Consider the following 27,731-nt stretch of genomic DNA (forward strand, 5'->3'; position numbering starts at 1 on the left):
GGGGGGCTATACTTAAACTCCCTTGCTAAGATAACATATATTCAAATATTTTTCTATTTACTACTATGAGTTATGTATATATTTAATTTTCATCTTCTATTTTTCATGAGTTTAAGTATTATTTTTTATATTTTAGAATTTTTGGATTTCATTTACTGGGACCTGAGGGTTCCTGCACATTTACTGTTTTTCTCATAAGTTGTTGGACTTTTTTTTTTTTTAACTTGTAGGAGTGTCTTATGTACAAGAAATTAGCTCTTTTAATGTAATATAATTTACAAATATTTTCTAGTTTTATGTTTAACTTTTGACGTTATTTATAATGCAATTTATTTTTGCCAAATAGAATTATTTTGTTTCATTGTAGAAAAAAATGTATCAATACTTTTTTCATGGGTTTTGAGGTTTGTATCATACTTAGACAAGCCTTCCCCAGATATTATTATCTCACATTTTCTTCTAACGATTCTTTTTTTTTTTTTTTAACATTTAAATATTTGATCCACTTTGCTTCTGGACATTATGTAAGCTGGTATAAGAATTAGCCCCCTGCTTAAAGTAACTATAAAGACTGGACAAAACATATAAAATAACTGTTTTTAGGCATTAGAAAACAACCAGTACAGGGCTATGATCCTTGCAAATATAAAAGAACTCAGTGGGAACCCTATATTTGCCTTGGTTTTCTCTCTGTGAGCATCCTATTGTACAAACCATAGCCAAAGCAAGCAAAGATTGTGTATTTTCTGGGCAAAGGAGATATCAGTGTTGATTGATGTTAAGTAGTCTAGGATTTAGGACAGGATCCCAAAGAGGAGCGGGCTGCAGAGAAGGACCCCCAAAAGTCTGTGTACAAGTTCTCTGCAAGTCCTTGGGCAGCTCCTAAGCTGCACTCCTCAAAGCAAGATTCTGGAAGGATTAGATAGGAACAGTTACTTGCAGGCTGAAGACCTGCACAGAGATTTCAGAATCTGCACAGTGCTGAGAAGACAGAGCTGCAGTTTGGCCCTAGCCAAAATGGAGAGGTGTTGACGAAGAGCCTGACCAAGCAGAACATTAAAATCCAAAAAGTATGTATCTGATTTTACAAAAATTTCAAACTAATTAAAGACTAAAGAAATACTATAGATAATAGCCAAAGAAAAATTGATATACTGGAAAATGTATGTGTGGAATATATGGCAGAGACAGTCCCCTTAATTTACAAAAAATTCATACAAATCAAAAAGAAAAAGAGAAACAACCCAAGAGAATAACATGCAGAAGATATGAAGAGGTCATTTACTAAAAAGAAAAGAAAATGGCCATGAATCGTATGAAAACATATTAAGTCTCACTCATAATTGAAGTAATTCAGGTAAAAACAAAAATAAATGATCACTTTCCACTCATCCATTTGAGAATATAGAAAAGCTTAATTGATACTCTGCATTTGTGATAGGGCAATAAATTGGTACAGTCTTTCTGGGTTTGGCAGTGTAACAAAATTTAAAATATACTTACCATTTGATCTTGTAATCTCCTTATCAGGGTTTTATCTTAGTAATATCTTCATGAAAGTTGGCCAAGATATACATACAAGGATACACTTTGGAGCATGTTTTAATAGCATGAAACTGAAATTTAAAAAACCAACGACTCCAGTAATAGGGGACTAAGCAATTAGTTTACTGTACATTATTGTGTAACCATTGAAAAAACTGGTGTACTTTTCTATGTACCAGTATGGAAAGGTCTCACTCGTTAGGTGAACAAGTAAGATAAAAAACAATAAGTAAGAACGGGTCTTTTTGTTATAACAGTTACTATTACCAAAAAATGTAGTGATTCAAGATAAAAGTGGGAAATTTCAGTTTGGTGGGTAGCTGTGCTCCATTAGTCATTCAAAGACCCAGGTTGCTCCTATTTTGTTTCTTCACCATCCACTGGGGGCAGTGTCTTTGTCCGCATGATCAAATCCAGGCCACAGACATAAACTAGCTCAAGCTCATAGTAAGGGAAAAGAAACATGTTGGCAGCATGAGTGCCAGGTGGGGAGTGGTGCACATCACTGCTACTGCCATTCCATTGGATATAAAATTAATCTCATGGCCACATCTAAGTTGCAGGAGAGGTTGGGAAATGTACTGAGACTAGCCATTAATGTGCCAAGCTAAAATACTGTTATTTCAGTATTTCAAGAGATACTTAGATTGACAGCTAGCAGTCTCTATCACAAGCATGTAAGTACTGAGAATTTTTATGAAAAACTTTCTTCTGGAAGGAATCATAAGAAGCTGTTAACAGATGTTATCTCTGCAGAAACAGATGGAAAGTGGAGGATGGAGACATTTTTTCCCCTTTAAAGGTGCCCTTTTCTGCTTCCTCCTTTCTATCATATACTTATAAATAATATATATGTGTTACTTTTGTTTATCTTTTACATCAGCAAGGGATGTCTGGATTGAGATTGGAGACATATTTAAGACATTTCCAGAAGGTATAAATAACAAGATTTGCAGGTCATTGTATTAAGTAATCAGAGAGAGGAAGTAGTCAAGGAAGATTCTCAAACTTATGATCAGGCATGAATAGTATTGGCATTAACTGCAAAGGGGAACACTGAACATTTAGGGAGGGAAGATAATGAGTTCCATTTTGTACATAATGAATTTGAGTTGGCTGTGAAATACTCCCTTTGAGATGTTTAGTAAGCAGGTGGTTATTTAGGTCAGAAGCTCGTAAGTGAGGAATGGCATAGAAGAAATATTTGGAGTGCCAGGAAACATAGGGTAATTTAAATCATGGGAATAGACGAGACAGCTTAGCAAGAGAGTATGGAATGAGAAGAGAAAAGGACCTGTGGAATGTCATGCCCACATTTAAGGGCAGTTAGTGGAAGATAAGTGGGAGACCTAAGAAGAGTGGCCAGACAGGTAGAAGAAAAAGCAGAAGAGTATGGTATCAGGGAAGGTGTGGGGAAAGAATATTTTTAAAAGGAAAAACTTGTCCAAAATTTCAAATTCCAAGATGTCAAGCAAAGTCAGGACTTAAAAATATCAGATCTAAAGCGAAGTTCATTAATAAACATAGGAAAACTGTTTCTATGGAGTAGAGGAAACTGATGCCAGGTTGGAATGAATTGAGAACTGTTTTGTTGTTGTTGTTATTTTGTTTTGTTTTTAAAATGGGGAAGATGTGAGCATATTTAAGTATTGACATGAAGGATCTAATACAGAATAAAAGTAATTCTTTATAAAGAATAAAGGCAGCGTATATGTAAAGATACAAGTCCCTGAGAAAACAGAAGGCTTTAAAAGAGAAAAAGGAAGGGTTTAAAAGAGCTTAATGCTAAAAAAAACTATACTTAAAAAAAAAAAGCAGAACCGTAGGACAAATGGTAAAAGCAAAGCTATACAGACAAAATCTCACACAGAATACACATACACACTCACAAAAAGAGGAAAAGGAAAAAAAAAAAAAAATATATATATATATATATATATCATTGCTCCCAAAGTCCACCTCCTCAATTTGGGATGATTTGTTGTCTATTCAGATATTCCACAGATGCAGGGTACCTCAAGTTGATTGCGGCGATTTAATCCGCTGCTCCTGAGGCTGCTGGGAGAGATTTCCCTTTCTCTTCTTTGTTCGCACAGCTCCCGGGGTTCAGCTTTGGATTTGGCCCCACCTCTGCGTGTAGGTCGCCTCAGGGCGTCTGTTCTTCGCTCAGACAGGACGGGGTTAAAGGAGCAGCTGCTTCAGGGGCTCTGGCTCACTCAGGCTGGGGGGGATGCAGGGGTACGGATGCGGGGCGAGCCTGCGGCGGCGGAGCCCAGCATGAAGTTGCACCAGCCTGAGGCGCGCCGTGCGCTCTCCCGGGGAAGTTGTCCCTGGATCCCGGGACCCTGGCAGTGACGAGCTGCACAGGCTCCCGGGAGGGGAGGTGTGGAGAGTGACCTGTGCTCGCACACAGGCTACTTGGTGGAGGCAGCAGCAGCCTTAGCGTCTCATGCCCGTCTCTGGGGTCCACGCTGATAGATAGCCGCGTCTCGTGCCCATCTCTGGAGCTCATTTAGGCGGTGCTCTGAATCCCCTCTCCTTGCGCACCAGGAAACAATGGTCTCTTGTCTCTTAGGCAGGTCCAGACTTTTTCCCGGACTCTCTCCCAGCAGGCTGTGGCCTACTAGCTCCCTTAAGGCTGTGTTCACGCCACTAACCCCAGTCCTCTCCCTGGGATCCGACCTCCGAAGCCCGAGCCTCAGCTCCCAGCCTCCGCCCGCCCTGGAGGGTGAGCAGACAAGCCGCTCGGGCTGGTGAGTGCCGGTCGGCACCGATCCTCTGTGCGGGAATCTCTCCGCTTTGCTCTCCGCACCCCTGTTGCTGCGCTCTTCTCTGTGGCTCCGAAGCTCCCCCCCAACCCGCTGCCTACCCCCCACCCCCACCCCGTCTCCTCCAGTGAAGGGGCTTCCCAGTGTGTGGAAACTTTTCCTCCTTCACAGCTCCCTCCCAGTGGTGCAGGTCCCATCCCTATTCTTTCGTCTGTTTTTTCTTTTTTTTTGCCCTACCAACGTATGTGGGGAGTTTCTTGCCTTTTGGGAAGTCTGAGGTCTTCTGCCAGCGTTCAGCAGGTGTTCTGTAGGAGTTGCTCCACTTGTAGATGTATTTCTGATGTATTTGTGGGGAGGAGGGGGATCTCCACGTCTTACTCCTCCGCCATCTTGAAGGTCCCCCCAATGGAATAGGATAGAAAGCCCAGAGATAAACCCATGCACATATGGTCACCTTATCTTTGATAAAGGAGGCAAAAATATACAATGGAGAAAAGACAGCCTCTTCTATAAGTGGTGCTGGGAAAACTGGACAGCTACGTGTAAATGAATGAAACTAGAACATTCCCTAACACCATACACAAAAATAAACTCAAAATGGATTAAAGACCTAAATGTAAGGCCAGACACTATCAAACTCTTAGAGGAAAACATAGGCAGAACACTCTATGACATAAATCACAGCAAGATCCTTTTTGACCCACGTCCTAGAGAAATGGAAACAAAAATAAACAAATGGGACCTAATGAAATTTAAAAGCTTTTGCACAGCAAAGGAAACCGTAAACAAGACAAAAAGACAACCCTCAGAATGGGAGAAAATATTTGCAAACGAAGCAACTGACAAAGGATTAATCTCCAAAATATACAAACAGTTCATGCAGCTCAATATCAAAAAAACAAACAACCCAATCCAAAAATGGGCAGAAGACCTAAACAGACATTTCTCCAAAGAAGATATACAGATTGCCAACAAACACATGAAAGGATGCTCAGCATCACTAATCATTAGAGAAATGCATATCAAAACTACAATGAGGTATCAACTCACACCAGTCAGAATGGCCATCATCAAAAAATCTACAAACAATAAATGCTGGAGAGGGTCTGGAGAAAAGGGAACCCTCTTGCACTGTTGGTGGGAATGTAAATTGATAGAGCCACTATGGAGAACAGTATGGAGGTTCCTTAAAAAATTAAAACTAGAACCACCATACAACCCAGCAATCCCACTACTGGGCATATACCCTGAGAAAATGATAACTCAAAAAGACTCATGTACCACAATATTCATTGCAGCACTATTTACAATAGCCAGGACATGGAAGCAACCTAAGTGCCCATCGACAGATGAATGGATAAAGAAGATGTGGCACATATATACAGTGGAATATTACTCAGCCATAAAAAGAAATGAAATTGAGTTATTTGTAGTGAGGTGGATGGACCTAGAGTCTGTCATACAGAGTGAAGTAAGTCAGAAAGAGAAAAACAAATACCATATGCTAACACATATATATGGAATCCAAAAAAAAAAAAAAGAAAAAATGGTTCTGAAGAACCTAGGGGCAGGACAGGAATAAAGATGCAGACCTACTAGAGAATGGACTTGAGGACACGGGTAGGGAGAAGGGTAAGCTGGGACGAAGAGAGAGAGTGCATGGACATATATACACTATCAAATGTAAAATAGATAGCTAGTGGGAAGCAGCCGCATAGCACAGGGAGATCAGCTCAGTGCCCTGTGACCACCTAGAGGGGTGGGATACGGAGGGTGGGAGGGAGACATAAGAGGGAGGAGATATCGGGATATATGTATACGTATAGCTGTTTCTCTTTGTTATACAGCAGAAACTAACACACCATTGTAAAGCAATTATATACTCCAATAAAGATGTTTAAAAAAATGTAGGACCAACAACAAAAAAAGTGCAAACAATTAATTATATGACTTTTGAACTTAAAAAAAAGAGAGAGAGAGAGAGATTAGCCTTAGAAAGAATGAGGAGCAGTTCTTCAGTTGTATTAGAAAGGAAGGAGAGAAAGGGTAGGTATATTTGTCATATTTAGTGACAGAAAATTTCTTGAGTTCCAGTCTGATAGCTGTTATGATTCTCTGTAAAGTAGAATAGATCATGTCCTGAGAATAAAGGGAGAGACAGTGAAGCTGGAAGTTTGAGAACTGGGAAGATATGAAATAGTTATTATGGAACATGAGAGCAGAAGCTGAATAGAGAATGATAGAGATATTCTCCACCTAGTTTAATGATTTTCCTCCAGCAGCACCCAGCAGCCCTGAAGCAGGCATGGAACATGCAGACAGTAAGATTCCTTCACTTTTTCCAACACTGGGGTTTTGTCAGGTGGATGTAAAGGAAAATAGTGCAAGCGAGTTTCAGGATTTTAGGTAGAGAACATGCAAAGTGATGGACCTAACCTGGATTGAGAAAAGACAACACGATGGATAGGGAGAAAAATAGGAGAGAAAGTACACTGTGGAACCAGTGAAATTAATGGACAAGGGTGACGGGAGTAACTGAGTTAGCAACCTGAAAGGACAGGAGGTTGCAGTCAATGAGTGGAATGTGTGATTTTGTGAGTTCAGAAGTAGAGCAGATTTAGGAGATAACAAGATGTAGAATGTGGCTACAAAAGTGACAATTATGGAACATTAGGAAGTTTTATGATGGTGAAGACATCCAATAACATAGAGACCAAGTTATTGGATGAATTACCATTAGCATATTGTAATCCTCTAGGTCCCAAATTTGTAGACAATGGCACAATTTTGACTAAAAAGCAAAATGGTGAACTAGCTACCAAAGTGAATAAGGAGGCATGATCAGAAGGTAGATGGTATCTTGGGGAGGATTAGAGGATGGTACAACTACATAACATCAGCCTCAAGGAGCTTTATAGGTGTTTAACTGTGTTCCCTGGTCCTTTAGGTGCAAGATGTGGAAGTGAAGGGAGGAGATGTGACCAACTGATTTTCACAGAAAGTGATATAAAGTGAGGTAGCTTTGCATATACAGGGATAATTTGAGGCAGAAAACAACAGGATCCATGCCTTCCTTGACCTTGAATAGGTCCAAGAAGTAGTCATGGAGTTTTGGGCAAAGACAAATATATTAGATGAATCAGAAGAAGAGCCAGATAGAATCTCTAAAAGATAATCTTTGCTGCTTATTGCATTGTATTTTTCTCTAGCTTATTGGGATAGATTCTTTAAGTCTACTTAAGAAATCTTTAGATGTTAGGATATGAACCAGAAGCCAGCACTGTGATATTTCTCAGTGCCATATGAATGTAGTAAAAGTGAAAAGAGTTACTGTAGGTGGCCTAGTTATTCTGGTTGTATAATATGGAAAAATCAATATCTATTTGATGTACTCTGGCCATTGTTCCATGGACAATATACAGACTATATGAGTCTGCACATGGAGAACTTTGAAGAGAAGAATCCATCTACAAATTGTAATTTCTAGATTGTCAATCCATGGAGCTGGATTATCTCCTTCATGAGCAAAGTGACAGGCAATAAACGTTTCCATCACCACCAGAATTGTGTTCGCATTCTGGAACAATGTAGATCTATTATAAAATTTGAATAATGGTTTTCTAATGGACTTTGGGTTGGGCATGGGAATAGTTTTACCGATTGGGCTACCCAGGTGACACGTCCTTATCTAGGGCCTGGACACATATCCTATAGGTGGCAATATACTGAAGATATGGCCAGATGCAAGTCTAAGAAAAGTTCCAGAGGACAATGTTCAGAGTCAGGACTTGGTCTCAGCGAACCCCTGGGCTGCTTCTCGGAAAAGGCAAATGCCTAAAGACGGAGAATATAATCTATTTCTTCAGGCACCACCAGGGCAGCTATGAAATTTCAATGGATTTTGCTAGTTTGTAGATATTTATCTGTTGTTTCCTCCTAATCCAGCACAATAATTCCAATTGCAGTTGTGGACTTGTACTGTAGATTCAGACTCAAGTTGCTTTAGGTTAAACTTTTTAGAAACTCAGAACAACAGGAAGATTAACATGAGAGAGTATTAGCTTGCCATTTCTGGCTACCTAATATAAACAGTTTTATAATATTCATATCTCTGAAAAGGAGGGCCCATTGTATTCTAGCACAATGTGAATTTATTTATTTTGATTAATTGATGTATTTATTTACATATTTATTTGCCTTTCCAGAGTTATTCCAGGCCATGGTTATCAGACATTATAGTCATGGGATGATTGGCCTATGCTCCAGGTTTTGGGGGTTTTTTCTTTCACATCTTTATTGGAGTATAAATGCTTTACAATGGTGTGTGAGTTGCTGCTGTATAACAAAGTAAATCAGCTATATGTATACATATATCCTCATATCCCCTCCTTCTTGCACCTCCCTCCCACCCTCCCTATCCCACCCCTCTACGTGGTCACAAAGCACCGAGCTAATCTCCCCATGCTATGCAGCAGCTTCTAACTAGCCATCCATTTTACATTTGGTAGTATATATACGTCAGTGCTACTCTCTCACTTCATCCCAGCTTCCCCTTTACCCCTGTGCCCTCAAGTCTGTTCTCTATGTCTGCATCTTTATTCCTGCCCTGCCACTAGGTTCATCAGTACTGCATTTTAAAATTCCATATATATGTGTTAGCATACAGTATTTGTTTTTCTCTTTCTGACTTACTTCACTCTGTATGACAGATTCTAGGTCCATTCACCTCACTACAAATAACTCAATTTCGTTCCTTTCTATGGCTGAGTAATATTCCATTGTATACATGTGCCACATCTTCTTTATACAATCATCTGTTGATGGACACTTAGGTTGCTTGCTCCAGGTTTTAAAGGCAGTCTGTATAGTGAGTAGCTTTTTGCTTAGGTACAAGAACAGAGGTCCCCCACCCCAGGGATTTTGGAACAGTATAAGCTCTGCTTTTGTGTTGGAGGCATCTGTTTCAGTGATAAAGAATTAAGGCAGTAAAAGTAGACTATGGTATTAGGTAAAGGTGATTGGATCAATTCTTGGATTTCTTGACGGCTAGTATTCTGGCTGGGATCCATACAAAATTCATTTCCTTCTTGAAATGGTTTGATTGTGGAACAGTGAAATAGAGAATGATATATGATATGCAAATAACAATAGATATCTCTATATCCTTGATGTACTTGAAAGCTTGCCATTTGAGGGTATCAGATACCTTATTGGGTATCATCAAAAACTTCTGATAAGATGTGACTCAGAAATTTGATATTCACGTTTTTGAATATGTATTTCTAAGGTTTGGCCATTCTTCTAGATGGCCCAGAGTGGCCTAACCAGGGACCTAAATGCCTAATGTTTGTTTTTATAGCTTGCAAATATACACTGAGTAAATAAGCAATCATGTTTAAATAACCACAATTAATGACCCTCTTCTCACTCAAAAATATCTTTTGATACAAAATAAAATGAAAGAAGCTTTAAAACTCCCTCATATTTAAATTACAATACTTTAAAATTAATGGGAATTAGTTTCAGAAGACAGTATTTCTGGGGGGAAAAAAGAGGGGGAAGGTTACATCTCCAATTTAAGTACTCCCTTAAGTCCATTTTTTAAATTAAATTGCCTTTATAAATTAACTAAAAATTGGTTAACCATATTATTTAAATAACATAAAATTTGAGACTTTTTCTAACAAAATGTTTTCTGCTTTTTTGTAGAGGAGCTCTGTCAAGAAGTCCTTATCAACAAGGATTAATGTGTTCTCGATGTAGCAGCTATGACAGATGCACAGATTTTCTATGCAGTAAGATAAAGAAAATAACTGAAACATGAAAAAATTCCATAATGCATTGGATGACAAGAAAAAGAAGTGGTGAACACTAGTCTTTCATTGTCATGTTAATATTGTTCCTTTGTTCAGAATGGTATTGTTATATTATCAAAGGTGGTATCAAACAGTATCATTTTTAGATTTTTTTAAACTACACAACCTCTTCTGCCCTCTCTTACTATTATTCCTGCCCCTAAGTACATACTAGACTCTGAAAGAAGGAAAGAGAACTAACAGTTATGCCCTGAAAAAGCTTCTCAGTTAATTCCTGAAATAGCAGCCTGTTTGAGAGTGACTGCTCTAAAGGATAGGATATTCCAGAGCATTCAGAAAGAGGAAAGAAGTAAAGTAGCAAATATTTAATAGCCTTTTATTTTCATTTTTCCCCTAAACATTCAAAAGATAAAAGTAGAAAATATGTTTTATTAAATTTTTCTTTTAGTTTTTCTAAACATGAGAGCATATAATCCAAAAGTATAACTACATCTGGAATATATGATGCTTAGAGGAATGTGGTAGGGGATAAAGTCAGACAGTAAGTAAGGGGCATATTAGGCTTTTATGTCAAAGAAACTAGTGAACAATTTCATTATAATGCCACTGCTGGAGTGACTCCACCATAACATTTCTTCCCTTGCTTCATTTGAATCAAGATGCAAAACCTTGCTCTTCCTCTTTGCCTTTTCTTTCTCTTCCTGAAAATATCCAGACCTAAAGCCATTGGGTAGGTCAGAAAGAGGTAGGCATCCACACAGAGGGCATCCAGATGTGACATGTTAGAACCTAAGCAAGAAGACAAGGGATACATACATGATGTGGTAGGCATGGGGAAAGAGCCTAAGTAGGGTGAGAACAGTGTCTACATGGTATGGCCTTGTATGGAAAGTTAGAGCCCTCATGGAATGAGGTGAGTTTACCTGCATGAAGTCAGGCTTGGGGTATAAGATCAGGGTAAACGGATGTCCATGCGGGAGTGGCTCACTATGTGGTGTCAGAGTCCAAGAAAAGTGAGGATAGAATCCACATGGGGTGGGAAGGAGAAGCCTGACATAGTGTATCATTTAAAATAACTTCAAAGGTTCACCAGAAGGTCAGTTCATCTCCAAGGTGCCTGAGGAGTGATTTCTAAATTTTCCTCTAAGGGAACCATCATTGCAAGACAAAGCCCTGGTTGACATTGGGCTCTTTATGGGTGAGACTGCATTTATTCTCCCACTCTCCTTTCTAGTGGAATCTGGGAATGATTGTTTGACCTTCTCTGCCCAGGTGAGCAGAGGAAGGGAAATTTATTTCCTGAAAAGTATTATGATAGCATTGGGCTAGATAGCAAAAACAAGGAATACCAGGCTCTGTAGTTAACCTTGCCATCTAGGAAATGAAGAGCAACTGAAAGCTTCTGAAAATAAGAATTAAATGAATAAAATGAGTAGATTCAGAAAATTAATTTTGAATGATCTTGGGGGGAAGTGGGGAGAAGAGAGATAAAAATAAGAGATGTTATAACAGGACATTGTAAATTAAATATACTTCAATTTTTTTAAAAGAGAGATGTAGAATTCTAGAATGTCGAAGATGGAACAATCTTTGAAAGGCAGGAGTGGAGTGGCTTATATAAGTTGACAGGATTTAGAGATAGAATTAATACTAGAATCCACACCTCTTCCTCCTATACTTCCGTGCTCTCTCTGGTAGACGAGGAGGACTTTTTTTTTTTTTTTTTTTTTTTTTTCAGTACGCGGGCCTCTCACTGTTGCGGCCTCTCCCGCTGCAGAGCACAGGCTCCGGACGCCCAGGCCCAGCGGCCATGGCTCACGGGCCCAGCCGCTCCGCGGCACGCGGGATCCTCCCGGACCGGGGCACGAACCCGCGTCCCCTGCATCGGCAGGCGGACTCCCAACCACTGCGCCACCAGGGAAGCCCATGGAGGACTTTTACTAAAAGAAAATATGTTGTACTTTACAATTGGCTACTGGTTGAAGGGGAGACATCAAAGATGAGAGCATGGTGCCTGAAAACTAGGAGAATGATATTATTATTGTTGAGAAACATATCTTATATTCTAAAAAAAGAAGAAATTTTATGTAACTTTATGAACTTTCTTTTTCTTTCTAGGTAACACAGATCGTGACCAAGCCATATGTATGTATTGTTGTCCTTTATTTCTTGAACGATTTCACTACTTTATGTGAAATCCAGCTTTCAATTACTTCTTTATTTACAGATTACCGATTTTGGTATCCAAGATGGGAAGTACCCCGGCCAATTGTGTGTGATCCACTGTGCATACTTATTTTATTTCTGAGAATGCTGTGTTTTTCACTAAGTGCCATAATTGTTTTCATAATACAGTCTCATTTTCCAAATATATTATTGGAAGAAGAGATGGTTTTTATCCCTGAGGTAACTGGGCCCACAAAGGAGGAAGAAAAGGTAGAGAAAGAGGAAAAGGAGGAGGAGGAGGAGGAGGAGGAGGAAGGGGAGGGAGAGGGGGAGGAGGAGGGGGAGGAGGAGGAGGAGGAGGGGGAGGAAGAGGAGGGGGAGGAGGAAGAAGAGGAGGGGAAGGAGGAGGAGGAAGAGGGGGAGGAGGAAGAGGAGGAGGGGGAGGAAGAGGAGGAGAATGGGGGGGAGGAGGAGGAGGAGGGGGGAGGAGGAGGAGGAAGAGGAGGAGGACAGGAAAAAAGAAGATAGAGGAAGAGGAAAAGGTGGAGGAGGAGGTGAAGGGGTAAGATTTACCACTATCATAGAACAAAAATGTAATACAAAAAAGGCAAAAAATAATAATAATAAACACTGAAAAAAAAACCCACTGAGCTTAACAAAAAAGAATATGCACAAACCACAATTGCAACACCTTTTATTCCCTTCTCTTTCCCATATTTATTCAACAAATTTAAATTTGAAAAACAAAGAAACAAACAAACAAAAAACATGTATTTTATAGTAAGTACTGTAAGGCAAGTTCTTGGACACTAAGAACAAATAAAGATGCGATGACAGAACTACTAAAAGATTTGACCAGTCTAATTAATCTTAAGATTTCAAGGTTATTCTGATAAAGAATGAAATTTCCACTTTCTAAATATGATTCTATCTCTGTGTTTTAAGTATTTTTAAATGGGTTAAAAAATTCTTGAGTATTAAATAAGATTATACATGTAAGGTGCTTAGGACCATTCCAAGTTCAGGACAACTGTTTGATAACTTTTGATTTTGTTGTTTTTATCATTCCTATCACAGTTGTTATTGGTGGTGATGATGGTGGTGATATTTTCCATGTGTTATCAAAGCTTCTAATACCATTATTTATCTTTGTAGTATATGTTTTTTGGAATGGCTTAAGTGGTATTTGTACATGCTGTTAGGAGACAAATTTATTATTTCTACTTCATGTTCAATATTTCATTAAAGCCTTGCTGTAATTCTTTACTAGGCTATACAATTCGTTGACACCAAGGGCTAATAAATGTCAAAAGTTTAATTATTTGTGATTGAGCAATATGGCTGCTTCCAAATTTATGTTATAAAATAAAAAATATTTAATAGTTATTTACTTATAGTTATTCAATATCTATAGTAAAAGTTCATAAATTAGTAATATAAATTAACTGCTTACCACTTGTAGTACTAATAAATGAACTGAGTAAAAATGCATAACATAAGCAAAATACATCAAATGGTATAAACTTGATGTTTATTAACTGTATTATATCAAGAGCCTGTTCTTAAATGGGACAACATGAGAATTATATTAAAAAGCAATGAACTATCCTCTTGTATTTGATAGTTTCTGGTTTTTTGGTTTGTTTGTTTTCACTTGCTTTGTTTTGTTTTTCAAGAGCTCTGAGATAGATTAGATATAGATATAGATATAGATATATAAAATTTCCATGAAGTCAGCCTCTTTTCTACCCAGCCTCCTGAGAAAAAGCCTGAGATAGAGAAAAGGGCTGGTTCTCTACAGTGATTTTATTTATTATTATTATCCTATATTTGTGTGTCATTTCATAACTTCTGAATTGCTTTCACATAATTATTTAATACTCAAAGAACTCTGTGGAGTTGGTATTGCTTCCACTTTTAAACTGAGAAAACTGATTTTGCATTTGCCAAATGGTTCAATCTAGGACTGAGAACAAATTACTTTCCGAACATTCTGATGCATTTATAAGCATAAATTCCTCACCATACCATGTTCTGTTCCCACTGCGACAAACCTTGCTCTGTATCTGTAATCTGACTCCTACCCCTCTACATCTATTCTTCGCCATGTTCTCTGGTGATTTCATGGAATATGATTGCTATAGGCCAGTGGTTCTTAACTGGGGGCAATTTTGCCACCTCTCCACCAATGACATTTGGCAGTGTTTGGGAACATTTTTGATTGCCACAACCAGGAAGGTGCTGCTGTTTTCTAGTGGGTAGAGGTCAGAAATGCTGCTAAACATCCTGAAGTACACAGGACAGCCCTCACAACAAAGAATGATCTGGTCCAAAACACCAATAGTGTCATTTTGTTTTTGTGATTCTGTCTCCCTAGTTTGGGTGATGGTCCACTGACCACAGCTGGGCCCAGTCATGGTGTTTGGTTTGGGGATCCAGACAGACATTTAGCCACCAAGGTCCTCCTTGGTGGCTAAAATTTTAATATGTGAAGCTCTGAGGCTATGTAGCATACCACATGGAAAGAAAGAATGAAGTTCAAACACAGAGAGAGGCAGTGAAAGACTGTTTGTTGTCTCTGATACCTAATTTCATCCCAACGTTTCACATGAACTGTTTTGTTTTGTTTTTTCAGAATATATCCTAATTCCATCCAGTAAGTTTTCCTCTTTTCTTAGGTTATTTTGAATTCAATTCCTCTGATTCAACTGAAGGACATTCGTACTACAAGTTTATTTTAATTAAAATTTTCATTATTCTGAAATAGCATGAACAAAAACTCAATTTATAGATGTTCTTCATATCATCGTGTGGTCAAAGGAACAGTTTCTTCTTAAGTTTTATTTCCCAAATCTTTGTTTTTGATATCATCTCTAGCTCTCCTAGAACCACACACCCTATGTGCTTAGAATACTCTTTTTTATCTTCTTTTTTCTTTTCTTTTTTTTTTTTTTTTTTTTTGCCGTACGCGGGCCTCTCACTGTTGTGGCCTCTCCCGTTGCAGAGCACAGGCTCCGGACGTGCAGGCTCAGCGGCCATGGCTCACGGGCCTAGCCACTCCGGGCATGTGGGATCTTCCCAGACCGGGGCACAAACCCGTGTCCCCTGCATCGGTAGGCGGACTCTCAACCACTGCGCCACCAGGGAAGCCCTCGTTTTTATCTTTATTACACAAGTCACAGGTGGACTCCTTCAGCTAGATCAAGGGATTATTTGTATGAATCCCAGAGGTGTCTGGGAAAAATTTTCCATGGCTCTGAGTTCAGGAATGTACTTTAACCAGGATATTCTAGCATAGATAGGCTAGGGTGATAGATGAGGAATTGAATTCAAAATAACATAAGGAATTTGCTTAATTCCTTAAAGTACTGTGTATTCTATTCTGCATTGTATAACTGAGAATATAGAAATGCACCTGGCCCTGGTTAGGTAATCTCCAGAAAGTGTCTATACTAACATTATGTGCAGGTTCGCCCCGGTATATGACTAGGCCAGAAGAAGACAGATATGCTTCTAGTCCTTCAGTCATTTACATTTTTTTTTTTTTTTTTTTTTTTTTTTTTGTGGTACGCGGGCCTCTCACTGTTGTGGCCTCTCCCGTTGCGGAGCGCAGGCTCCGGACGCACAGGCTCAGCGGCCATGGCCCACGGGCCCAGCCACTCCGCGGCATGTGGGATCTTCCCGGACCGGGGCACGAACCCGTATCCCCTGCATCGGCAGGCAGACTCTCAACCACTGCGCCACCAGGGAAGCCCCAGTCATTTACATTTTAACCTCTGCAACCATACATCTTCTGATGTGGAGGTGTAGTACTAGGAAGTTTGCACTCTTTGGTGCTGGAGAATGTTGCTACTCTCTGCCATATATCCTGACATCCTTTTGTGTCCTTTACATGAGTAAAAACTTTGATGTTCTCAAGTGTTTCTGCCTTGTTTATCCATCAGTCTATTTACATTGTTATTGTAGCAGTTGTGCAGAATAGAAATGACACAAAGACTCCATATCCAATATGGATAAATCTCTGTTGGGAAAACTTTCCGATAATAAAGGGGACAGAGATGATACCATGTGGTACCATGTTGGTTTTCTATTTGCCTTTGATTTAGCTAAGGGCTGGAAAAGAGTGTGAAAGAATCAGTATACTTAGTGATCCAATGCTATCCTGAGTCCTCCATTTAAGTGGTCAAAGATCATGTTTGTTATTCCTTAAAACCAGATAAAAGTGAAGATAGTTGGGTTTGCTATAGGTTCCTCCATTTCCCTTAGCAATGGACTACAGTGCTGTGTGGTAATAGACACTACACAAATGGAGTCTGGGGAAGAGGAGCATGTTTACAAGGAACAACACACAGCAATGGAGGGAGGAACTACAGTCACAGGGCTTGATGACTCTAGAGGTGGTAGGACCTGCAATTATTTATTATAATCATGAACCCTCTTCTAGATCATTCAACACAATGTTGCCAGGAAACCAGATTAGTCAGCTTCAGGGGACTGGGATGGAGTGAGGGGGCACTGGACAGTACCTTTCTTTGCCTTCCTTAGCAGAAGTTCAACATTTTTGTCCTGAAAGAGGAAATTGCCAAAAGCACATGCCCACTTAAATTCAAAGTACCACCTGAGTGAAGGAAATATGATTATGGGCACCTAAAAATATTAAAATCTAGGACTTCCCTGGCGGTCCAGTGGTTAAAATGCTACACTCCCAATGCAGGGGGCATGGGTTCAATCCCTGGTCAGGGAACTAAGATCCCACATGCCGCACAACACAGCCAAAATGATAATAGTAATAATAAAATAAAAATATTTAAAATCTGAGGAGTACTAATGATATTCCCCTCATTAAACAGACTTTATAGACCTTATCATTAGAGAAAACTATAATCACTAACCTTCTGACTCACTCAAGCTGGGACAGTGCAGTGTGGTGACAAACCTGTGCAATAAAAACAAACAAAAAACTAGCCAGCTATAACTTATAGTTTAAAGGAGCCCAAAGCTTGAAGAGCACAAAGTCACCCAATGGGTCCTTGGGAGTGAGGGTAATAGGGCCACTCCAGCTTCCACCCCTTGATTCCTGGTCCCACGGCATATGGCGGCATATCCTTGCAGAATATTGCCTCTAACCCGGCATGCTAGCTGCACCTTCAAAAGACCATCCCAATGCTTTATCAGGCCAGAAGTTTTTGCATGGAGTGATATGTCAAATAATCAGTGGATTCCATAGTCAGTGTCCCCCTCCTGAAAATCCTCCATTGTGAAGTGAGACCTCTGATGGGATGCTAGCTTGTGTGGTATTCTCTTCCTGTGGATCAGGCACTCCGGAAGTCCACACATGGTGGTACTGGCTAAGACTCTGAGAGCAGGAAAGTCAAACGCATACCCAGAAAAAATGTCAGAATGGGTGTCTGTTCCAATGAGAATGAACCACTGGCTTTTCCAGGATGGAAGGAATACAATGTAGTCAACTTGCCACCAAGTGCCAATTGGTCTCCTCAAACAATAGTGCCATGATGGGGACACAACATTCATCTCCATTGTTGGTAGATCGTAGGTAGAGCAATACCTAGGTCAGAATTGATAAGTGAAAGTCCGTGCATTTGAACCAATGTGTGGCATACATGCCTTTTATTTGTCCATCGTGCTAATTCTGGCCTGGCTAATGTCAACTGATTGAGCCAATTTGTCTACTTGGTTATTCAATGCCTCTGGTGGGCATTATTAACCTGTAAAAAGTCTCACACACCATTCCCACTCCACTCCCATATCTCCATTCACATTCCTTTGCCCCAGACCCTCTTATTTCTGATCTTTCAATCCTTTTTCTTCTAAACTCCTGACCTCTGGTCAGGCATTTTCTACTGTCCATGTATCCATATTAATTCCCATCTCAGGCCATTCATGCTTCCATACAAAGTGGTGACCAGGTAAACCACTCAGAACTCCACCTTCAAGATCTTCCCTTACCACTGTCTTTCAAGGCCACACCTGAGTATGGCTGTAATGTAGCCATTGTACATTTTCAGCTTGCACTCACGTGCCAAGTCAACCAATTGGTAAGCTAAGATTTGGCTTTTTTCCTTACCTTTATCTACAGATACAGTACCCCCCCACTCAATATAGTCATCAGTGTGAGTTGAAAGAGGGGTTTTGGTGTAACTGTGGTGAGTGAAATGGACGTCTAAGTTGCCCGCTCATGTAGCTTATTCATGTCCTCTTGTCCTGCTTGGATCAGTAACAGCTTTCCTGGATTTCTGGGTACAGTACTTGTCTCAGGGTACAATATAACACAGATCCTAGGGCAAGGACCATACATCAATAGTGAGGAGAGAGAAGGATGCAGTGGTGAAAGAGTAAAAGGTGTTAGACTAACAAATGAGTAACAAATTCTATTATGAGGAATACCAGAGTCTATGGATGGTATGAGCGAGAGTTACCTAACTCTGCTGCTGCATTAGGAGAGAGTAAGGAAGGGTTCATTAAATGGAAACCTTGGAGTAGTCAAAGCTGAAAGACACAGGAAAGTTTTAACAATACAGACTTCCTTGGGGGCACAAAAGGAAATTGTACTTTTGGCTGAAAGCAGGGAGAGTGCTACAGGAAAGAACACTGGGCTTTGAGACCAAACCATTCTTGATCCAGCTACTCACGGTTTTCCCTTTGAAGTACAATCATAGACCTTCTACAGAGCACACTCAAGACTACAGTTGACCGGTGTATAACACAGGTTTGAACTGCCCTGGTCCACGTATCTGTGGATATTTTTCAGTAATAAATAATACAGTACTACATGGTCCATGTTTGGTTGAATCCGCTGATGCAGAGCCATGGATACACATGGCTGACTATAAATTATACATGGATTAACCCCCATGTTGTCATGTAAGCTACTAATGAGGGACTCCAATAATTTTAAGATCAAAGATTCCAAGAAAAACCTGGGTATTGTCAGAAAAGCATTTAAACAAACAAACAAAAAAAAACCACAAGCAGCTCGTCAAAGCAAATTGATTAAATGGAAATGATATATTCAGAAACATGTCCACAAATAAGAGGAAGTCACTTTCCAGGGGCCAAGACTGTCCTTGTGAGAGGATTTACTTCTGACATTGAAGGCTTGTACTACACCATGTGAGTTTCTGTATTCAGAAAAAAAAAAAGTGAGGGAACTTAGTTTATGGATGGCAATGCTTGGTTAATGGAGAGGATTTGTGTCTGAAAGAATACCAGCTAACAAAATTTCTAGTAAAAGAAAAAAAGATGGGGTACCTATTCTGTACCTATTTTAATGCTAAATTTATTATTTATATTCTAGTAAAAATTATGAACATTAATTTTATTAAACATATATTAAATATTTACCTCTCCTTAAAAAATAGATTATAATTGCAGCTTTAGAATGAGGTGTTCTATTGAACTATTTATATAACTTAAAAGCAAGACAAAAATCGTATTTTTGTAAATATAATAACTTAAAAACTTTGTTCTATTCTAAAATCTCAGTACTCTGTGTTTATTTATTTATTTACTATTTCTACTTCTGATTCCCTTAGAGGGATATAATCATGTTTATGTTGCTACCCTCCCAGGATGACACCCAAGAAAACTTTCCTCTAAGCAGGTTCTGTCTTATTATTGTCCTCTCAAGTTCTGGAACTCAAGAATTAACATCCGGTCTTCCCTGGTGACACAGTGGTTAAGAATCTGCCTGCCAATGCAGGGGACACAGGTTTGAGCCCTGGTCCAGGAAGATCCCACATGCCATGGGGCAACTAAGCCCGTGCACCACAACTACTGAGCCTGAGCTCTAGAGCCTGTGAGCCACAACTACTGAGCCTGCATGCCACAACTACTGAAGCCCGCGCGCCTAGAGCCTATGCTCCGCAACAAGAGAAGTCACCGCAATGAGAAGCCCATGCACCACGACGAAGAGTAACCCCTGCTCGCCACAACTAGAGAAAAGCCTGAGCATGTCAACGAAAACCGACTGCAGCCAAAAATGAATAAATTTTTTTAATTAAAAATTTTTTTAAAAATAAAAAGAATGAACATCCCTCAAATCTGGGTTGAATGCTATGTTAGTTTCCTAGGGCTACAGTAACAAACTACCACAAATTGGGTGGCTTAAAACAAGAGAAATTTATTCTCTCACATTTTTGGAGGTTAGAAGTTCAAAATTAAGGTGTAGATTGGGCCGTCCTCCCATTGAAGCCTCAAAGAGATTAAGCTTCCTTCCCTTTCCCAGATGCTAGTAGCCCAAGGCATTGCTTACCTTGTGACAGCATGATTCCAGTCTCTGCCTCCGTCTTCACATGGTCTTCTCTCTCTACGCCTCTGTGTCTTCACATGGAATTCTCTTCTCTGCATCTCTTCTCCACTTCTTATAAGGACATTAGTCGTATTGGATTACAGTCCACCCTAACAACCTCATCTTAACTTGATTACATCTGTAAGGACCCCATTTCTAAATGTCATTCTGAGGTTCATGGGGTTAGGGCTTCCACATATCTTTTGAAGTGGCTCAATGCAATCCATAATAGGTGCCTTTACTAGGGATGCTGATATCTCTCTGAATAACTTCTGTTAAAGTAGCTTTTATCTTTCAGCCTCCTACGCAAAGCAGAAACTAGCTGTCTCTGTCATATCCCCAGTCTGATATAGGCACCATCCCTTCCTTTCTTTTTCTTCTTCATGCTTAGAATGTGGATGTGAAGCTGTAGATGGAGTACCTGTCTTGTGACCATGAGATAAGAAGCATGAGTGGAAAAGCCACATGCTAAAGATGATTAAGCAAAAAAATAGGAAGAGCTAGAAACATTGACATCATGTTGCCACTGCACCAGCCCTGGACTCGCCACCTTTGGACTTACTATTATTTTAGAAGAAGTATAGCCAATTGTAGTTAAGCCACGGTAGATGAGTTTTTGTGCAACCCTCCCCCCCTTCAAAAACAACCTCAAAACAAAACCGCTGTGTTAATGGCCTGCTTCCCCTGGCCTAATTGCTCATGCAAGCTTAATGAAGTCAATCATGTTTATCAGTGATTTGGTACTGGCACATCTTAGCAGCTCAACACAAGCAGCTGGCATCTTACTTTAAATAACAAATAGTATATGTTTTAGTTCTGCTTTTTGTTTTCTTTCTGTTTTAAATCAAAGGGTGACCTTCTCCATTTCCACACCTATTTGCAAAGTTGTCAGTTACAGTCTCATCGGTGACAGGTGTCCGCCTCACAAAAGGACTATCAGTACCAGGTCACCTGTTCACGGTGTCTGACTTCATCTTTGCCGACTTTGATTCTAGATGTCAAATGACCTCAGACACTGCCCACTGACAAATTTCCTGTTTTGGTTTCTGGTTTGACTGGCTAAATTTCTCAATCCTTTCTTTCTACCTGGTTCAGCTTTCCTAACACTGACTTTGGCAGAAGCTTTTAACTCTCCTTACAACTGTCAGCCTCATGGCATCCTGGCTGAGCCCACCTACAATGAGAAAGGCTGACTGAGGAAAAAAAATTGACAGAAAACAAAAATCACCAGTATCAGGAATAAACAAGGGACACTACTAGAGGTCTAGATAAATTAAAAGAATGATACGTGAACATAATGAATAACTTTTTGTCAATAGATTCAACAATAGATGGAACGAGCAAATTCTTGAATGAGTCCACTTCCAAAACCAACATAAGAATAAAGAAAAATATTTGAAATGGCCTCCTGTCAAAAATTGTGAAAGGTCTGAGACTGTATCCTGCCGGCAAGTTAACAAGTTAGTCAAGGATACTGAGAGAAAATGCAGGACTTCTGGGTCAGAGACAAAGGACAGTATTTTACTCACAACAATGATAGCAAAGCTTTTAAAAACATTTTTGTTTCTTAAATTTTATTTATATTAAAGTTATACATATGCATACTTTAAGAAATCAAATAATCCTATAAGGCCTGTAATAAAAACAGAGCATAGTTGCCCAGAACCACATCTGACAAAACATGCTTTAGAAGATGCTTTAGTAATGAAACTGAAAAAAAAAAAAAAGTTCAAAGGAAACAGCTAAATTGCTGTTGAAACCACCATTTCCTTAGGGTAGAGCAGGTGCAAAATAATTTCCTTCTCAGAAGTGAGAAGTTAACTAGACTAAAATGTGTAGCTAGTTGAATAGTGTTAACATTGGATAAGTCTCAATGCTACAAGATTATATTGGCTACATTATCTCTTTGACCATTTATATCTTGTATTCCTACCTGTAACCACTCAGTTTATATTTAGAATGCCTAACAAGTTTAACTCAGGAATGACTACAGCTAGCAGTGTTATTCAGTATAATGTAAGCACTTCGCAAACACAAGCATTAATCTATTAATATTTATTCATCTCTGGATGTTTATTGATTTGGAAAGTACATTTATATTGTGTTTGAATTTATAATGATTTTGAAAATGTGGCCATCATAATTATACTAGTACTGTTATCAGAAAAGGACTGTTTAAAGAAAACATACATTAAATGAGGGTCAAAAATTCAAAATAAAATGTGGGAGAAAATTATTTAAATGGGGTTTTCTTTTAAAAAATGAAAGTGCAAGGATTAGGTGTTAGTGGTAAGGGAATAGGAATGTTTGAATTGGAAGTAATTGTATATAAGTTTATTAACAAATTTGTGTGTGTCTTATGACTGCTTTAGACCTGTGCCACCTTGTAACTGTGGTGACTGAAATATGAATACTTGGATAATGAGGGTGCTATATTTTAATTGTTATGCAAGAATATGTTAGGACAGAATCTATAGAACCTTCTGATAATGAGGTGGACTAGGCTTGTCACTCAGTTCTTTCTAATTTTAATCTCATATTGATAAGAAACTAGAATTTACTATATAGTTTGGAGAATTATAAAAAATGAAATATTCTTATTAGTACAGTTTTATACACAAAGTTCCTAGGTGATAATATTCCTTAACTCTATCAGTCCATACTTTTGTGTTAGTCATGGGTTATTTACTTAAAACATCACTGTCTAAAGAAATATAATGCAAGCCACACGTGTTATTTTAAATTTTCTTGTAGCTACTTAAAAAAGTAAAAAGAAGCAGGTGAAATTAATTTTAATACTAGATCTTATTTAGTCCAACAAATTCAAAATATTATCATTTCAGCACATAATCAATATTAAAAGTATTAAGGAGATGTTTTATATCCTTTGTTTCATACAAATTCTTTAAAATCAGATGTATATTTTACATTTCAAATACCTCTCAGTTTAGACTAGCCACATTTCAAGTGCTCATGTGGCTAGTGGTTATAACACTAGACAGCACAGATTTAAAGACTGAGCTCATGAAAGTGCTTTAGCTCTAGAGCACATCTTATCCAATATCTAAGTAAGCTGCTGTTTACTTTCTATGATTTGAGGTGGGGATTCCAAATTAGAGGGTGTATTGACTGAATGTTTGTGTCCCCTCCAAATTCATATGTTGAAGCCCTAACCCCCAGTGTGATGGTATTAGGAGGTGGGGCTTTTGGGAGGATGAGGTCATGAAAGTAGAGCGCCCATGATGGGATCAGTGTCTTTTCTCTCTCTCTTTCTCTCTCGCTCCCCCTTTTCCTTTACCTCTCCCTCTTCACCATGTGAGGACAGAGTGAGAAGGTGACCTTCTGCAAGCCAGGAAGAGGGCTTCACCAAGAGCCGAACCAGCTGACACACAGATGGTGGGACATCTCAGTCTCCAGAAATGTGAGAAATAAAATTCTGTTGATTAAAACATTGGGAAGAGCTGATTAAAAGCAGTGATGGGTTGTTACAGTGTGGACATTCTAATTCACACCAAGGTGTGTGAGTCATTGGTGTAAAGAAGAGATATAACCTTAAGTTTAATTCACTTCTTTCATTTACTAACTGTGTGAACGTGAGCAACTTACTTAATGCTGGCCCCCAAAGGTAGCTGTATAATACATACTTTCCAGGACCATAATGAAGTAAACATTAACTGAGAACAGGCTGGGTCATGCTATGCCATGTCATGGATCTCTGTCCTGTGAATGGACCATAGTGAACTGGCAGAAGATACCTGCCTCTTGGAGTAAGTGGAGTAGTCCAGCATGAAATTAGTAGGCTTCCCCAGTCTTGGGCAGGGCAGAAGCTAAAGGCAGAAAGCAAAGGCACAGGGCTAAGGTAACTGCACGCCAGCTCCCTCAACCTCTCCACGTGGCAGCTGATTTTCTTGCACACAATTTGCAGTTTGTACAGAGATCTTAGCTCAGCTGCTGAGGCCAGTAGTATAAACACTGAAGCATATGAGTCATTCTCTGAGGTTACCCCAGCAGAGAGGCCCTGAAGGAACTTGATAGAGTACACGGTAAAAACTTCTCTCTTGCCTTACGAAATCAGAACAGCATTACTCCATAGTGACACAGAAAAGGAAGCACCAGGCAGACTTTTATGCTGAAATTGAGTTAACTCAAACCTGGACTCTTATGAAATTAAGAAATGCAACAAGAGGAGGTGAACCCTCAGTAAATGTTTTCCTCTGAAACATATCTATGCTAAAGAAAGTGTTTAGAAATATTTATAGAAAGACAAGTGCCGCTATGTTTAAGAGTTTAGAAATGTTATGTTACTCAATTCTCATGTTAACATTATCTTTGAATTCATACTTTTAAAAGTGACCACTCTGTTTAAGTATGAGCAGAATTGATCCCAGTGCTTATAACTTTGTTTGGGTGCTGTTTCTTTTACCATATCGTACAACAAATCCAAGGCAAAATTTAGAAATTCCACTGTGGCCTCTTCTTTGGACAAAATATGCCTCAAAGTCAGCTAAAGTTAGGAGATGATAAACTAAAATCCGGCATAGAAAGGGAGAGAAAATGGGAAGCACTCAAATATGCATATTGACAAGACAGTCTCCCTGACCAAACTCTTTAGTCAGACCTCTCTAAACCCTGTTCCTGACTAGGCTTTGACTTTGCATACTTATCCTCATCCTTGTGGAATGTGCATAGCCCAGTTGTAGCAAGAATCCTCCCAAACCAGTTTAGAGAAAATCTCCCCCACTCTTCAGATCTGATCACTCTAAATAGCTCATCAAATATCTCCTCCCCCACCCGTGCCACCTGATTACTCTGTCCTGCTACTAGTAATTTTCCATCCACCAAATCTCTCCCCTACCCCAACTCTGTGCCTTGGCTATAAATCTTGGCTGCCTTGTATTCTGAATTGAGCTCAGTTCTAAACTGAAGTGTCTTCAGGGAAGCAACCTAAATGTCCATCAACAGATGAATGGATAAAGAAGATGTGGTACACATATACAACAGAATATTACTCAGCCATTAAAAAGAATGAAATAATGCCATTTGCAGCAACATGGATGGATCTAGAGGTTGTCATACTGAGTGAAGTAAGTCAGGAAGAGAAAGACAAATACTGTATGATATCACTTATATGCAGAATCTTAAAATGATGCAAATGAACTTATTTACAAAACAGAAACAGACTCACAGGCTTAGAGAACGAACTTATGGTTACCAGGGGGGAAGGCTGGGGGGAAGGGATAGTTAGGGAGTTTGGGATTGACAAGTACACACCGCTATATTTAAAATGGATAACCAACAAGGACGTACAGTATAGCACAGGGAACTCTGCTCAGTGTTATGTAATAACCTAAATGGGAAAAGATTTTGAAAAAGAAAAGATACAAGTATATGTAAAAAAAGAAAAAAATTGTTCTACCTCCAATGATAAAGGGTAAATTAAAACAAAAGGAAAAAAAAACAAATGAAGTCTCTTTTCCCCTATTGCAATAGTTTCTGAATTAAATCTATCTTTACTGCTTTAACTAGTGTATGGCTCTGGTTCTCTTTGACAATATGCACAAACAGGTACATATATACACATAGTTCTGATGTTAAAGATAATATATGGTCTCAATGTCCATATGATGATGATGGAAGTATAAATTAGTACAAGTTCTGAGAGGGTAATTGGACATTCTGTATCTGAAATCTTTATAACACTCATACCTTGTTACTCAGTAATTCTATTTCTAGGAATCAATCCTACTATATATGCCTTATATATAAGCAGCATTATTTATAATAATGCTGCATTATTTATAATAAAGAAAAATTGAAAAGAATCTGAATATCCAACAATAATTTGCTATGTAAGTTATGAGGCACTCATAATGGTTTGAGGAAGCATTGTGCAGCCCTCAAAATGTTTGTGAAAAGTCATAATAACAAAAAACATACTTATGAAATGGTGGTAAGTAGAGAAAAAAGGAAGATACTAAATTGCATAAAATTATGCCCTCATTTAACAAATTTCTGCATGTGTATTATATAGATATTGAAAACATACATATGTATGTGAATGTATATATATGAACGTAAAACACTGAAAGAAGTACACCAAAATGTTAAAAGGTGGGGAGGGTCTTCTGAGGTTGGCTGATAGATTTTTTTTTTTTCCTCCTCAAAAAGTCAGGATTCTTGGGACTTCCCTGGTGGTCCAGTGGTTAGGACTTTGCACTTTCACTTCCAAGGGCCCAGGTTCAATCCCTGGTTGGGGAACTAAGATCCCGCAAGCCACTGGGTGTGACAAAAAAAAAAAAAAAGAAGAAGTCAAGATTCTTAGTTGCAAACAAAAGAAGCCACTCTGGCAAAATTCAGCAGAAAAATCATTTATTAAAACAAATAAGGTAGCTGACAGAAGATTGAGGGGGCTAGAAAAACAATCCCCAGACTCAGCTTCCTAAAGCAATGCCCAGGTCTGGTTGATAAGAAAACAATCATCACTGCTGATGCTATGTAAGAAATGCCAGCAACAGGACTTTTCTACAACTGCTGGTCGTCAGCAATTCTAGAAAGCTACTCTTAAACTGCACACCCCAGAAGCTGTACATGTCGGAAGACACCCATCCAGCAAAAATGGAAAAAATGCGGAGGCTATTTCCTCATGTTGCTCATCTCCTCATGTTGCTGATCAGAGGAGTGACATAACTGACTTACACTGTAAAAGGATAATTCTGACTGCTGGGAGGAGAATATAATGTAGGGGATAGGGGAGGAAGTGAGAAGACCGCTTAGGAGGTCATTGTGATAATCCAGGTGAGAGGTGAAGATAGATTGGTAGAAGGGGAATGGTGAGAAGTGGTTGAATTCTGGATGTATTTCAAGGGTGACTCCTAAATGTTGGCCTGAGAATTTGGAAGACTGGGCTGTAATGTACTGAGATGGGAAAGATCATAGGTGGAGATTGTAACCAAGCAATGGACTGGTGTGCCTACAGAGCAGAAAGTCAAACTCTGACAGCAGGTGTTTGGAGCAAAGTAAGGGTTTATTGCAGGGTGATTTTGCAAAGCTTTGTGGTCTTATTTTAGGCAGTTGTGAGCAAGAGACGGTGAGGTGTGTGTTACTAATCTAACTTGATGTGGTTGGCTC

At 39.1% G+C, this 27,731-nt stretch overlaps 1 protein-coding gene across 1 annotated transcript in view; it reads left to right on the forward strand.

Moving 5' to 3' along the window:
- The window catches only part of GLIPR1L2 (GLIPR1 like 2), a 45,767-nt gene extending 25,283 nt beyond the window's left edge, over nucleotides 1-20,484 (forward strand). Inside the window, exons 4-7 of the mRNA XM_059081730.2 lie at nucleotides 10,023-10,108; nucleotides 12,248-12,274; nucleotides 12,357-12,565; nucleotides 19,885-20,484. Coding sequence (XP_058937713.2) covers nucleotides 10,023-10,108; nucleotides 12,248-12,274; nucleotides 12,357-12,565; nucleotides 19,885-19,983 — 421 coding nt within the window. The 3' untranslated portion in view covers nucleotides 19,984-20,484. The remainder of the gene's footprint in view (nucleotides 1-10,022; nucleotides 10,109-12,247; nucleotides 12,275-12,356; nucleotides 12,566-19,884) is intronic.
- The last annotated feature ends 7,247 nt before the right edge of the window (nucleotides 20,485-27,731 follow it).

This window comes from Kogia breviceps, chromosome 12 (assembly GCF_026419965.1).
Source record: "Kogia breviceps isolate mKogBre1 chromosome 12, mKogBre1 haplotype 1, whole genome shotgun sequence".
In the NCBI taxonomy this organism is placed as follows: Eukaryota; Metazoa; Chordata; class Mammalia; order Artiodactyla; family Physeteridae; genus Kogia; species Kogia breviceps.